Genomic DNA, 11,822 nt, shown 5'->3' with positions numbered 1-11,822 from the left:
TCCCACCCCAGCCTTTACTAGGGATTGTCTCGCACGTGCTCCATGATTGTTTTCAGGCCCAGCCAGGTCTCCTCTGCCGTTGGGATAATCTGGTTGGCTGGCAGAAGGAAACCAAAGCGCCCCGTGTCTCGCAGCTCAAAGGCGTAAGAGTATTTGATGCCATAATCGTAGCTCCAGTCAATGCTGCCTCCACTGGCTTGGTCTGAAAGAGGAAGGGAGAAGATCCAGAGGGTGAACGGAGGATTGATTGAGTTCTGGTGTCCTACCTTTTATATTTGTGAGGAACAAGTATTAGGTTCTTACGTGAAGCTTCAGCTCTAATGTTTGACTGATGCCGATGCTCTGCAGAAGCATCACTGCTTCCAAGAGGGAGAGACCTCAGCTGAGGGACAGAGACCATCGCCCTGGGACAGCCCATAAAAGCTCAGACTAGAAAAATACTCACAGATAGTTTTGCAAATGCTGCCCACTCTGAAGGTGGTGTCATAAATGGATCGGATGGAATAGGCAGCAGCTCTTCCCAAGTCATCCTGGAGAGGAGATGAAGCACAAGTCAGAAAGACGCCGCGTGGTAAATGGTAAAGATCTCACCAACCTGAACCATAGTCAGAGAAAGCTCCAAACTGCTTCACAGCCTGTTTTCACCCCCAGTGAAACAGTGCCAAATCAACCCATTTCTTAATTACTCCTACTAGCAACAGCAATCAACTTCCCTAGTACTTTCAGAGGTGACATCGCAGGTGAATTAAATCATAGCAGGTTCTGTATCTGATCATCCAGTGTTTCATCTCACTGACTGTCTCATCAAGAGAAGGTTCAAGAGATACCAGGAAAATCCCAAAGCAGTTGGAGGTCTCCCAGTGCTCAGTGGCTGGCTTTGTGCTCACTCCAACTATGTAATGGGTGGTTGCAGAGCCAGGCTCTTCCTGGAGTAGTGCAAAAGGACAAGTGGCAGCAAACCGGCAGAGGGGAAGGTCGTGTTTAGGTATTAGGGGAAAAGAAAACCCCCTGGAGAGTGGGGAAACTTTGGGATGGGCTTGAAGGAGCTGTGGGATTTGTCTTTAGAAATATCAACACAATTAATCAAACCTCAGCTGGGCAAGGCCCTAAGCAACCCAGTCCAACCTCAACATTGGCCCTGACCCCAAAGCCTGCCTGCTTCCAGCAGAGGGTTAGAATGGAGACCTCCAGAGGTCTTCTCCATTTGAGTTATGGTTGTGAGATCCATATCACCTCAAAGATACTATTACAGCTGTGATGCTGTCATTAAAGAAGGAAGAAGGAAACATGGATGAGCAGAGAGGGCTGAGAATGAGTGGGGATAGCACATGTTTGGAAGGCACTGCATCGCATCAGGTTGTTGTTCCCTCTCACGATGGTTGCTGCTATGGACACAAAGTTCAGCCTGGTATCTCACTGCAACACTTGAGAGTGGAAAGCTGGCTGGACAGAACAGAGGGGCTGAAACCACATCCCTGTGTCTCACCAGCTCGGCGTAGTCTGCTGGCTGAGTGCATTTATAGCCATAGGGATACATCAGAAGCTGAGAGTAACTGTGGAGGGTGAGGAAGGCCCGGATGTTCCCATGATTCCTGATAAAGTTGACAATGGATCTAACTTCCACCTCCGAGTTGGCACTGGGCCCATGGTAAGAGTCAGAACAGGGATTATTGCTGGCTCCAGGACCTGTTGGTGTAAAGGGGGAACAAAGGCAAACCTGTAAGAATTTACATCCATGAAAGGTCAAAGCAGACCAACACAAAGCCAGGCTTCCCTAAGAACAGCTCTTCAGCCAAAGGCAAGGCCTTAAATGCCATTAAACACTCAAAGAGCAGTGACAGAGAATGAATAGTCAAGGGACATACTTCTAAATGATTACTTCATCTTGTGCTCACTTCATCTTCACTTCATCTTGTGAAATTATCTTTAGAAAAGACAGCTCCCACCCTATGTGACCATTTTCTTCCTGAATCCCTTATATTAAGGCAATTGCTGGTCCTGTGTAACAGGATCTAGGAACACGAAAAGGAATTTTCTTCTTAGTGACAGCCAGAATCCAGAAACTTTATTCCTACCTCCAAAACGTGCATCCCAGTTCCGGTTTGGATCGACTCCAACACACAGACTGCCTTTATTCCTGGAGCGGGTCTTCCGCCACATGCGATTCTAGAACAAAAGAGAAACTCTGGACAAGGGACGTAGGGACAGGCCAAGGGGAATGGCTTTAACCTGCCAGAGGGGAGACTGAGATGAGCTCTTGGGCAGAAGCTCTTCCCTGTGAGGGTGCTGAGGTGCTGGCACAGGGTGCCCAGAGAAGCTGTGGCTGCCTCATCCCTGGCAGTGTTCAAGGCCAGGTTGGACACAGGGGCTTGGAGCAACCTGCTCTAGTGGAAGGTGTCCCTGCCCGGGGCAGGGGTTGGAGCTGGAGGAGCTTTAGGGTCCCTTCCAACACAAACCAGGCTGGGGTTCTATGATTCAGGATAAACCACTATGGCTTGAAAAAGGAGCAAATCTTGGTTCTTGCATTAAAGCCATTCCCCAGAAATAGTCACTATTCACCCGGAAGTGATCCTAGGCAGGAGCCTAAGATTCTTTCTGATGGGCTGACTGCCACGATGGACCTATGGTCAAAAAACCAAAGGTCTGGTGAATTTACAGTGGGTTAAGATGGGATAGACAAGTAATTAGGATCTTTGGCTGCCCAAGTTCTTTGTAACTCCTTTTCATGGCATTAAGAAATGGATTTTCCAAGCCTACTTCCCTGGCATTTATTGTTTGCTTGGAAGAGCATGACAGCTTCCTAAATCAGTTTAGATAGATACACAGCAGCTTACTCACAGTGGTGTGAGTGAATACATATCCATCTGGGTTTGCAACTGGCAGCAGGAAAATGTCCATTTTGTTCAGTAAAGAGGTGGTGGATGGGTCCTTTCCATAGTCAGAGGCAATCTAAGCAGAGACAATATTGTGCACTGTGATTATCAGCTTGTTTCTTATCCTCTCTCTAGGTACAGAGGCACATCTGACTTTCAGGGCAGAGAAACAAGAAACATCAATTATCTGATGGCCAAAACTGATCCATATTAGACTTGGAGCTTGGAGAGAGCAATGAATCTCTAGGACTATTTTATTCTGGAGACAGTTAATGGAGGAGGGCAACAAAATCTTCTCCTGCCTGTCGCAGAGAATGGGCCAAGGCTGGCACTAAGATTGAGATGGATTAGCCAGCCTGGGAGCACCCAACTGTGCTGCACTTCTCTGCTGGCTTAGTCATTGTCAGCAGAATGTAAAAGCTCGTTTATACAGAGCTGGAAGTTTGGGCACTTCTGTGGAAAGTAACCACCAAAACAGTGTTTCTCTGTGCTGGCAAACTAATCTCAAAGTCCTCAGTTACTTGTGTAAGTAAGTATCAGCCCTGCAGTCCTCAACAATCTCACCTCAGCTACTACAGTTTGGACATGGAGCTGCTGGAGCGAGGCCAGAGGAGGCCCCGGAGCTGCTGCGAGGGCTGGAGCAGCTCTGCTCTGGAGCCAGGCTGAGAGAGCTGGGCTGGGGCAGCTGGAGAAGAGAAGGCTCCTGAAGGGGACACCTCAGAGCAGCTCCAGTGCCTAAAGGGGCTCCAGGAAACCTGGAGAGGGGCTTTGGACAAGGGATGTAGGGACAGGCCAAGGGGAATGGCTTGAACCTGCCAGAGGGGAGATTGGGATGAGATCTTAGGAAGTAGTTAAGGAGAGTTAGAGGAGCTGGCTGAACACATACAGGTGTGATACAGTTTTAAATAGTCCGAGGCATTCCCAAAACAGAAGAAAACCCAATCGCTGCTGGATTAACCTGTTTAGCTATCCACATTGCACTCGCTTGGGTAACCCACTCCCTGGAATGGATACCAGCATCAAGCCAGATTGCAGGGCGGTTGCGTCCTCCAGTGCTGAACTGTGAAGCAAAACAGAGAGTTTTACCACCCTCACTGACACCTTTCAGTCAACAACATTCAGCACAGAGTGGGATGCTTCTAAATTGTGCTGTGTCTGTAACACGTATGTACACTGGTGTATGGAGACATACATGTTCTGTGATATATGTCACACCTTGAGCACAAACAGAGGCCGCTTTTCATAGGATTCCCCAATCTGGAGCTTCTGGACAATGTTGTTATAGGCAGATGCAAGATGATCCAGTTCTGCATAAATCTGAAATGGGAAGTCAAGAAGACATTCAGGTTCCATTTGTGGACAGTGCTGCCCAGAACAGTTGTAGGACCTGATGAAATCTGCTGTTCTCCCCTTTTGCCTCCATTACTGACCTCTTCAAAGCCCCATCTCACCTTACATCCATGTCATCGGTGCTGTTCCTAACGTCACAAGGTAGAAGGAAGCACTGCTATGCCATCAAGATCTACTTGAGGGATAAGTTCAAGCCCCTCTTTAAGAACTTCTGGTAACAAAAATACCTTACCCTCTGCACTGTTTGACAGCTACTGGCCTCTTATATTTCCTTATTTCAGGATTCATTTATTTCTCCATCTCTTTTGAAGGTCAGAAGAAGGGTTTTGACAGAACTCTGCAGAAGAGTATGACCAACACCTACCTGTTCCATGACTCTGGCTCATTGCTCTGACCACAAAATCAATACATTTAAACCCAAAACCCAACCAAAAGAAGCTGTAAAGATATTCTAGCTCTGAAGAACAGCATGAAAAAAGGCCAGATAAAAGAATCCTCTTCCCCCAGAGCTGAGGTACTCACGGAATCTAAGGAGTGGTAAGTTCCATAGTTGAAGGTGGCGGTGCTGCGATCCTTTTGCTGACTGTGGGCCATATCTTGCTTCTCTTTATCTAGAACAACCTAAAAGAAGCCATTTAATGTTGAGAAAAGCCTGCTTAGTTTGCAAACCTGTGACCAAATGTTTACCTCAAATAAAGAAATGGTGGCTGTGGAGCAAACAGATGCTCCTGCTGTATGTATCTGTAGTGAAGTGGGCAAGAATAGCAGTGCTTGAACAGTCAGTTTAAGTTTTAAACACTTCTTAAGATGAACAAGAAAGCTTCGGGGAAAAAGAAGGAAAAAGTCAGTGTTTCTGCTGAGTTAATGCTATTTTAGATGCCATTTGGGGATTACTGCTCATGAAAAAATGTCAGATTAGAGCCCAAGTGGGTGACTTCTCTCTCACATGGCAGAGCACAGCTCTTTCAAAGGATGATCCTGAACTACTCTTAACACACTTCACTGAATTATGAGTAACTTTAGTGTTCTGATTCCCAAACATCTGAGGCCAGAAGACCACATGAAATTCCTCAGGGGTTATCAGAAGAGCCCCAAGGAGTCTATGATTATTGATGTCACTGTCCAACACGGTTTCAGATGTCACCTGCAGAGTGATTTCCACAGCTTTCCAGTATGGCAGTGATCCCCAGAGTGCCTCTGAGAAATTAATCCACACACTACAAAAATAAGGGGAGGACTCATGGAAAACTGAGTACAGAAGAATTTGTGTTAATGAATGAGACCAGATTGTGGATCATTATTTGTTTTCAAATGATATAAAAGCTCCCATATGGAGCCAGGCTGAGAACATTGGGGCTGTTCAGCCTGGAGAGGAGAAGCTGCTGGAGACCTCAGAGCAACTTCCAGTGTCTGAAGGGGGCTACAAGGATGCTGGGGAGGGACCTTCATCAGGGGCTGGAGTGACAGGACAAGGGGTGGTGGGTTCAAACTGAAACAGGGGAAATTCAGGTTGGATACAAGGAAGAAGTTCTTCCCTGTGAGGGTGAGAGAACCCATGATTCTATGAAATATGTGCCAATGGCATTGCCTACTTGCAGGTCATTGATGAGGACAGAGTACTCAAACCCATGGGATTCCAGGAAGGCTCTGACTAACTGGACTCTTTTAGCAGGAATTCTCACATCTGCAGGGAAGGATGGGGCGGTGGGATTCCTCCAGAAGTCAAGCTGAAAAAGGAAAAGGAAAATGGATTTGGTCTGGGGAAAGCATTCTGCAAACTGCTCTTCTAAAGCTTTAGAAATGCGGGTTGCTCCCAGACTGAATGTCTCCTGCAGTACTGTGCTTACAGCACGCTCCATTCTTTACCTTGGCCTCACCACAGCCTTGTAGCAGTTAATGTGATAAGCTCACACAAAAAACCCCAACAAAGGGCCAGAGGAGGCTAAAATCAGCATTTTCACTGACTTCAGAGCTTCACTCACATAAGGAAGAGGAAATTTTAGTCTTCTATGAATATTATTTTCCTATTCTCCATTTTAAGAGAAATAGTTTCAAGAAAAGCTTTGTATTACAATAGTAGGTTTAATTTCTCCTTTTACTTCTCCTTTTATTCCTCCTTTGGAAGGGCTTTTCTACATCTAAATCAATAAAGACAGTCATAATAATTCTCATCAATAGCAATAAGAAGAGCAATAACCTAGAATTTTATAGTGTGTTTTCTTGCTTCAGTACAGTGTAGACTAACTAATACATTCCTCCCACAACTCTGGGAGACAAGTACAGGAACATTTGCATCCCCACTTCAAAGACAAGCTTTTCAATACTAAGATTAAGAGCGGATCAGTTCAAATATGACTGTAAACTCAATAGGAGGAAAACATGACTGCAGGCACCCCTGAAGACCAAGCTGGTACTAGAACCCTGCAGACCAAACTCCAAGTATTGAGACAGTAAATCTCTCTATGGCAGCTGCCACAGTATGGTGCAAACCCTCCACATGTGATGCAAAGTCCTACCCCTGTCTAAAGCATTAACAAATGTGTCTGTGGCAATAACATACCTCGAGGTGTCCCATCGTTTCCAAATGCTGTAACTTCTTAATCTCCTCCTCATTTTTTGGCTTGATTCGGAGAACCTGGTGCCTGCAATAAAGCACTAGGTCTTCAGGAACAGGCTCAAAAAGGGGTCTGGTTGAACTAGCTGCTTGTTGGGATCATGGATTTGGTGGGTAGCTGAACCTACCAGCTGATATGGACTTCTTTAATGCACTTGACTTAAGGCCACCCAAGAGTTCAACCAACACCCTGCTATATGTGGCTTGATCAGTAACCACTTCAATGGCAGTGTTAAGGCTTCCTCATAAGACATCAAGTGGATGAGTTTTTAATTGCTAACAAGGCTCAGTCTTGCATCTATTAGTTATTTTTTTTGTCAACAACTTGCAGAAAGACAATATTCTGGTTGGATCTGATCAAATGCTTGGGGAGCACTATCCAACCAAGCAAAGCAAACACGAAATAAGAGATTCATTTCGTCTTTCTTCAGTTTAGATGAAGACTGTTGACAAACTTCCCTGTGTTGTCAGAAGCTGATACCATCAGAGGGTGGCTTGCACCATTCCAGGAGGAATGAATCACCCTCAGGAAGTACCTCACTCCACTGGTTATAGAGGTAACCTTAAGGATTAACTTGGACTATGCATTGTACAACGTACAGTGAGCACAACCTACAGCCTCCAGGTAGTTCTATATCTCTAAAAACATACATCCCGTTCAAGCACACAAGGTTCCAGGCTGCTTGGTAAAACAGGTACAAGAAAACAGCACCACAAGAACAGGCTTGTTCAGGCTGATCTAACTGCAGCCTACAACTGCTTGAAGGGGAATTACAAACCAGTTACAGACTCCTTTTGGTAAGGGTGGATGATGACAAGAGGAAGCAGTTCCACGGCCTCAGCAGAAGGGTGGACTGAAAACTTCGGGAGGTGTCTCCCACCCAATGCTTTTATCAAATGACAAAAAGATCTCTAATAACAAGTGTATCCAACAACTGGGGGACAGAAGATCCTATTCTGAAGGAAAACTGGAAGCCAGAATGAATTAACAACTGGAAGTACAGCCTGGGGTCAACGTCGTAATCAAAAGCACCAACGTGCTCCTTAGCTGCAGAGCCTGGGTTGAACCAAGTTAAATCAACACTGAAGGCACTTTACCACATTAGTAGCTTATTCTTGGATTCTCCATCACCATAAGCTTTATGTCTGGATTGGATTGCTCCATGAAGAGATGAGGCTCATTCACCACAGCTGCTGGATGTGACTGAGGAATTAATTCATGAGAATTCAGTCTGCATGATGCCCAAACCCAGATTAGATGGTCAAAATAGCTGCTTCTGGCTTTCCAAATCCCAGAGTTTGGTAAATTATGTATATTACTTCTTATTCTTAATCCTTACATCTTCAGGTACAGATTTACTCACTGGAATCTAGTGCTCACTTACTACATCTCAGGGAGTATCTATTAGGTTTTTTATCATCTTCTATTAAAGTTTTTACGTGGTCAGTAATGCTGTGAGGAAACACACCAGAAGGAGATCAGTTTTGCAATGCAACATAAAGATAAAACTTCAGAATATAATAGTTGGAAATAAGGATTTAAATTGCTTAGAAAGGCTCTGGAGAGGATGAAGCATTAAAGAGAAATAAGAAACTTCAAAATCAAAGGGAAACTAGTGAGCTTTCCAGACTGAACCCAGATTCTGGCCTTTCAGCTCTGCTTTACGCCAGACCAAATCTGTCATGCTGCACACTCAAGTTGTGCAGTGAGGTTCAGCTCCAGATCAAGGCTGCAGATGGCTCCCTTGGTACAGTCAGAGCCAAAACAAAGGTCTGGGTGGAGAGGAATTTAGGAGCTCAACATGCAGATAGACCCTTCTCCTCAGAAAACCCAAATGAAAGTGGATAGGGGTCCCTTCAGACACCAAAGTACTGAAGCAACAAGAGAAGTCAGCCACAAATAGCAAAGAATGTGCCCCAAGCAGATTTCGTAACGCTAAGATCATGAAAAACAACTGGGTCACAGAGCCTGAAATGAAAAGACTTCCACAAAAGTGTAACTCACCCAACAAAAGATTCCAGGCACAAGGAAACCCCGAAGAGGGCACTGAAGATCAAACCCAGCTTCATGGTTGATGAGGAGTTCAGCTCAGCCTAACAAAGGTGAATTTAGACAGGCCTTGTTAAAAAAACCCACCCTTTTTCCACATGTCTGCATTCCATGTAACCGAGTTCTCACATTTTATCAGAGCTTTCAAGGCAACCAGCAGATAGGAGGCTGATTTCACCTCCAAAGCTCTTCCACTGACACACTCAAACCTGTCAGGGAGGAGCTGCTTTCAAAGCTTTGCCCACAAAGCTTCTCAGTGTCCTTTCACATACTTTACTAGGGAGAGGAAAATAAGAGTCAAACCAGCTCTCACCAGGGGTGAGGAGCTCTACCAGTCGACTCTTGGTCCTGGGGTATTCTCCCATCGATTTCTAGAAGCCAATTCCTTGTTCCAAAGAAGCAGCCAGCAGAAAGATCCCACTCCAGCAAAAATACTCCATTCGAGTGCTTATTTTGAAGGATGAACTCTGGCTTCTGGCTGGGACAAGTTGCCTCTGATACACCAGGCCAAGGCCATGCTAAAAATTCACTCTTACACACAAGTTACACATTCCAGATATAAGACAGATAATTTAAATACATTCTTTATTTGAGACTACTAGCACCCCCAAACTCGAGTTGGGACTTTTAATACAGATCCAGCAGTGCTTCAAGCAAGTTAAGGTTGCAGCAAGATCCACATGAAAGCATGTTTAGTAGGAGCAGGAAAAAGCCTTGGACAGGAACTTAGAGGAGCTCCACTCTGCAGCTAGACCCTCCTCCTTGGGCAGGCTTCCTCTTCTAACGAAGAAAGCTTCTCAGGAGGGGCTGACACAGGTTTGGAGAAGTGCTGGGACAGCCACTGCCGGGTCCTCTCAGTTTTACAATGCCCACAGGGCTCTTCCCTGATCCAGCAGCTCTCTGAATCCCTTTGCTCTTGTCCTGGTCTCTGTCTACGTCTTGCTCCACAGGGAATAGCCTTCACCTTGTTCACCTTCCGTGAAGGTGCCAACATATTTGAGTTGTTGTAGGAGTAACGGTGCTGGGCAGGCTCCTGGCTGAGCTTTGGGAACCATCTCTCTTGCCTCTGGTTGCAGGAATACCCAGCTGTGGTTGTCCCAGAATGCCTGGGAGGGCCGGAGAGCTGCCGGATACACCTTTTGCTTATCCCATTAAAAATGTTACTGAGGAAGAGCCAGGCGCTGACCCTGCTGTAATAGCTGCAGGTGGGGTTCCTGGGAACTAACATGAGATAGAAGGGACATGGTTCAGCTACTATGGAATCAACCTCAGGACGCCAAGGGAAGGAAGTCTGACAGTTCCCAGTGGAAGCTCTCAATAAGGATCTTGCTGTCAGCATTTGTCAGTGCTTCCCTAAGGAGCTTCCCCAATTCCCTGCTCCCACCCTACCCTTCCACAGCCAGGGCTGGGGCTTCCTGTCAGGTGTTCCAAGCGTTGTTTTGTAAGGCTCATGTTTTGGGAACAAAGGGAGCCTCAGGCAGGGATTCTGCATGTTCTGACATACAGGAATTAGTCATCTGGCAACTGTTGTATCTTGGGGGCACACTCTGGAGCACATATGCTCTGAAGAAGGTGAGGTGTGTTCCTGTGAGTGCCCAGGGCTTTGAGGCTTATCCTAACCCAGTCCTTGGGAAATGAGCAGATCTCCACTCTCCTCAACTCAGATAACACAAGTTGATCCTAAGAGACAGGAACCATCACAAGAACTTCCTGCTTCTAGCACGACAGTAATTCTGATGGAAGACATTCAACCCATAGCTTATGGCCTTCAGCATTTCACAAGGAACCAACAGAGTGTCCACACCACCTCTTGTGAATCTTTGAAAACAGGAAGGAGGGACTTAATTTAGGGCAAAATTATAGCTTGCTTCATTACTCATGCTACATCCCGCATGGGTTTAAAGGCTGCCAAGAGATCCCGCCAAACATGATGTCAGGGCCTAAAGTACACCAACAAGCTTCCAGTGCCCTGACCAGCATCAGCTTAGGCCTCCACCCATTGCTTTTAAGGAGCTACATTTAAACCCAAAGCTTTGTACCCAATCCTAATCCCCACTGAAGGTGCTACAGAGGCTTTGCAGCACTGTGACCTCCTGCTGTAGCCATGAGGTCCTGCAGGGTCTGGAGATCAGTCTTGAACTTACAGGGTAGGTCCTATGGATGAAGACGAAAGCCTCTTAGTGCTCAGCTCAGTGCCCAACACACCCAAGCACATTAGAGAGCAGCAAGAGCAGGGGTATAACAGCAAGCCAGAAGCTAAAGGTGGCAGCAAGGCAGGGCAGGTAGAGGACTCACCACAAGCAGCACAGCCCCACAGGACCCAAATAAGAGGAGCAGAGAGGTTTGGTGACACTGACCAGGAGCAGCCACAGTCCAGATCCTCAGGGATGTCACACAGCCAGGATGGCAAGAGCTACAAGTCCATCGTGCACCCACTGCAGCCCGGACAAGGACCAGATCAAATGGCCTCAGCTTAAATGCAGCTCCAGTGCCAAGGGGCGGAGGGTGTCTGGGTGGTGGCCCCACATGAGGCTGGTCAGGTCAATTAGCACTGCCAAGGCCCTGGCACACTAATGTGAGCAGGGTGGGACATACTCTGAGCACATTCTTAAGAAGCTGTGGTATCATGCAGTGACTCACAAACACCCTGGTGACAGGTTAAGAAGTGAAACGTTCAATGAATCTCATCTACCCGCAGAATCATGGAATGGTTTGGGCTGAAAAGGACCTTAACATCATCCACTTCCAACCCCTTGCCATGGGCAGGGACACCTCACACTAGAGCAGGTTGCTCCAAGCCCCTGTGTCCAACTGAACTTTGTCTTGTTGCTTTAAATCACTATATTAATACTAGAAAATGGCTTGAACCTGCCAGAGGGGAGATTGAGATGAGCTCTTGGGCAGAAGCTGTTCCCTGTGAGGGTGCTGAGGCGCT

The 11,822-nt window shown here is 46.4% G+C and overlaps 1 protein-coding gene across 1 annotated transcript; it reads right to left on the bottom strand.

The window, feature by feature from the left end:
- On the bottom strand, positions 1-8,907 carry CPA2 (carboxypeptidase A2 (pancreatic)). The gene is made up of 11 exons (XM_010023508.1): positions 8,843-8,907; positions 6,784-6,865; positions 5,816-5,950; positions 4,746-4,844; positions 4,089-4,190; positions 3,832-3,933; positions 2,839-2,949; positions 2,076-2,166; positions 1,487-1,686; positions 446-530; positions 1-202 (listed from the first exon to the last, which is right to left on the bottom strand). Exons 1-11 carry the CDS (start codon positions 8,905-8,907, stop codon positions 18-20), a joined length of 1,257 nt encoding a protein of 418 aa, XP_010021810.1. The 3' UTR covers positions 1-17.
- Positions 8,908-11,822: the final 2,915 nt, after the last annotated feature.

The sequence above is a fragment of the Nestor notabilis genome, unplaced genomic scaffold (assembly GCF_000696875.1).
Source record: "Nestor notabilis isolate BGI_N333 unplaced genomic scaffold, ASM69687v1 scaffold5051, whole genome shotgun sequence".
NCBI lineage: Eukaryota > Metazoa > Chordata > Aves > Psittaciformes > Psittacidae > Nestor > Nestor notabilis.
Note: the sequence above shows the minus strand (reverse complement) of the source record. Positions and strands in the feature narration are given on the sequence as shown.

Bases quoted from the DNA above. Each gene is read 5' to 3' on its own strand.
- CPA2 (XM_010023508.1), bottom strand. From the start codon at position 8,907: ATGAAGCTGGGTTTGATCTTCAGTGCCCTCTTCGGGGTTTCCTTGTGC. The intron at 1,687-2,075 runs GTAGGAATAAAG...TTACACCAACAG, and splicing joins CTGGGATGCACGTTTTGGAG to GTCCTGGAGCCAGCAATAAT. The intron at 203-445 runs GTGAGTATTTTT...TTCCTCTTTCAG, and splicing joins CAGCATTTGCAAAACTATCT to ACCAAGCCAGTGGAGGCAGC.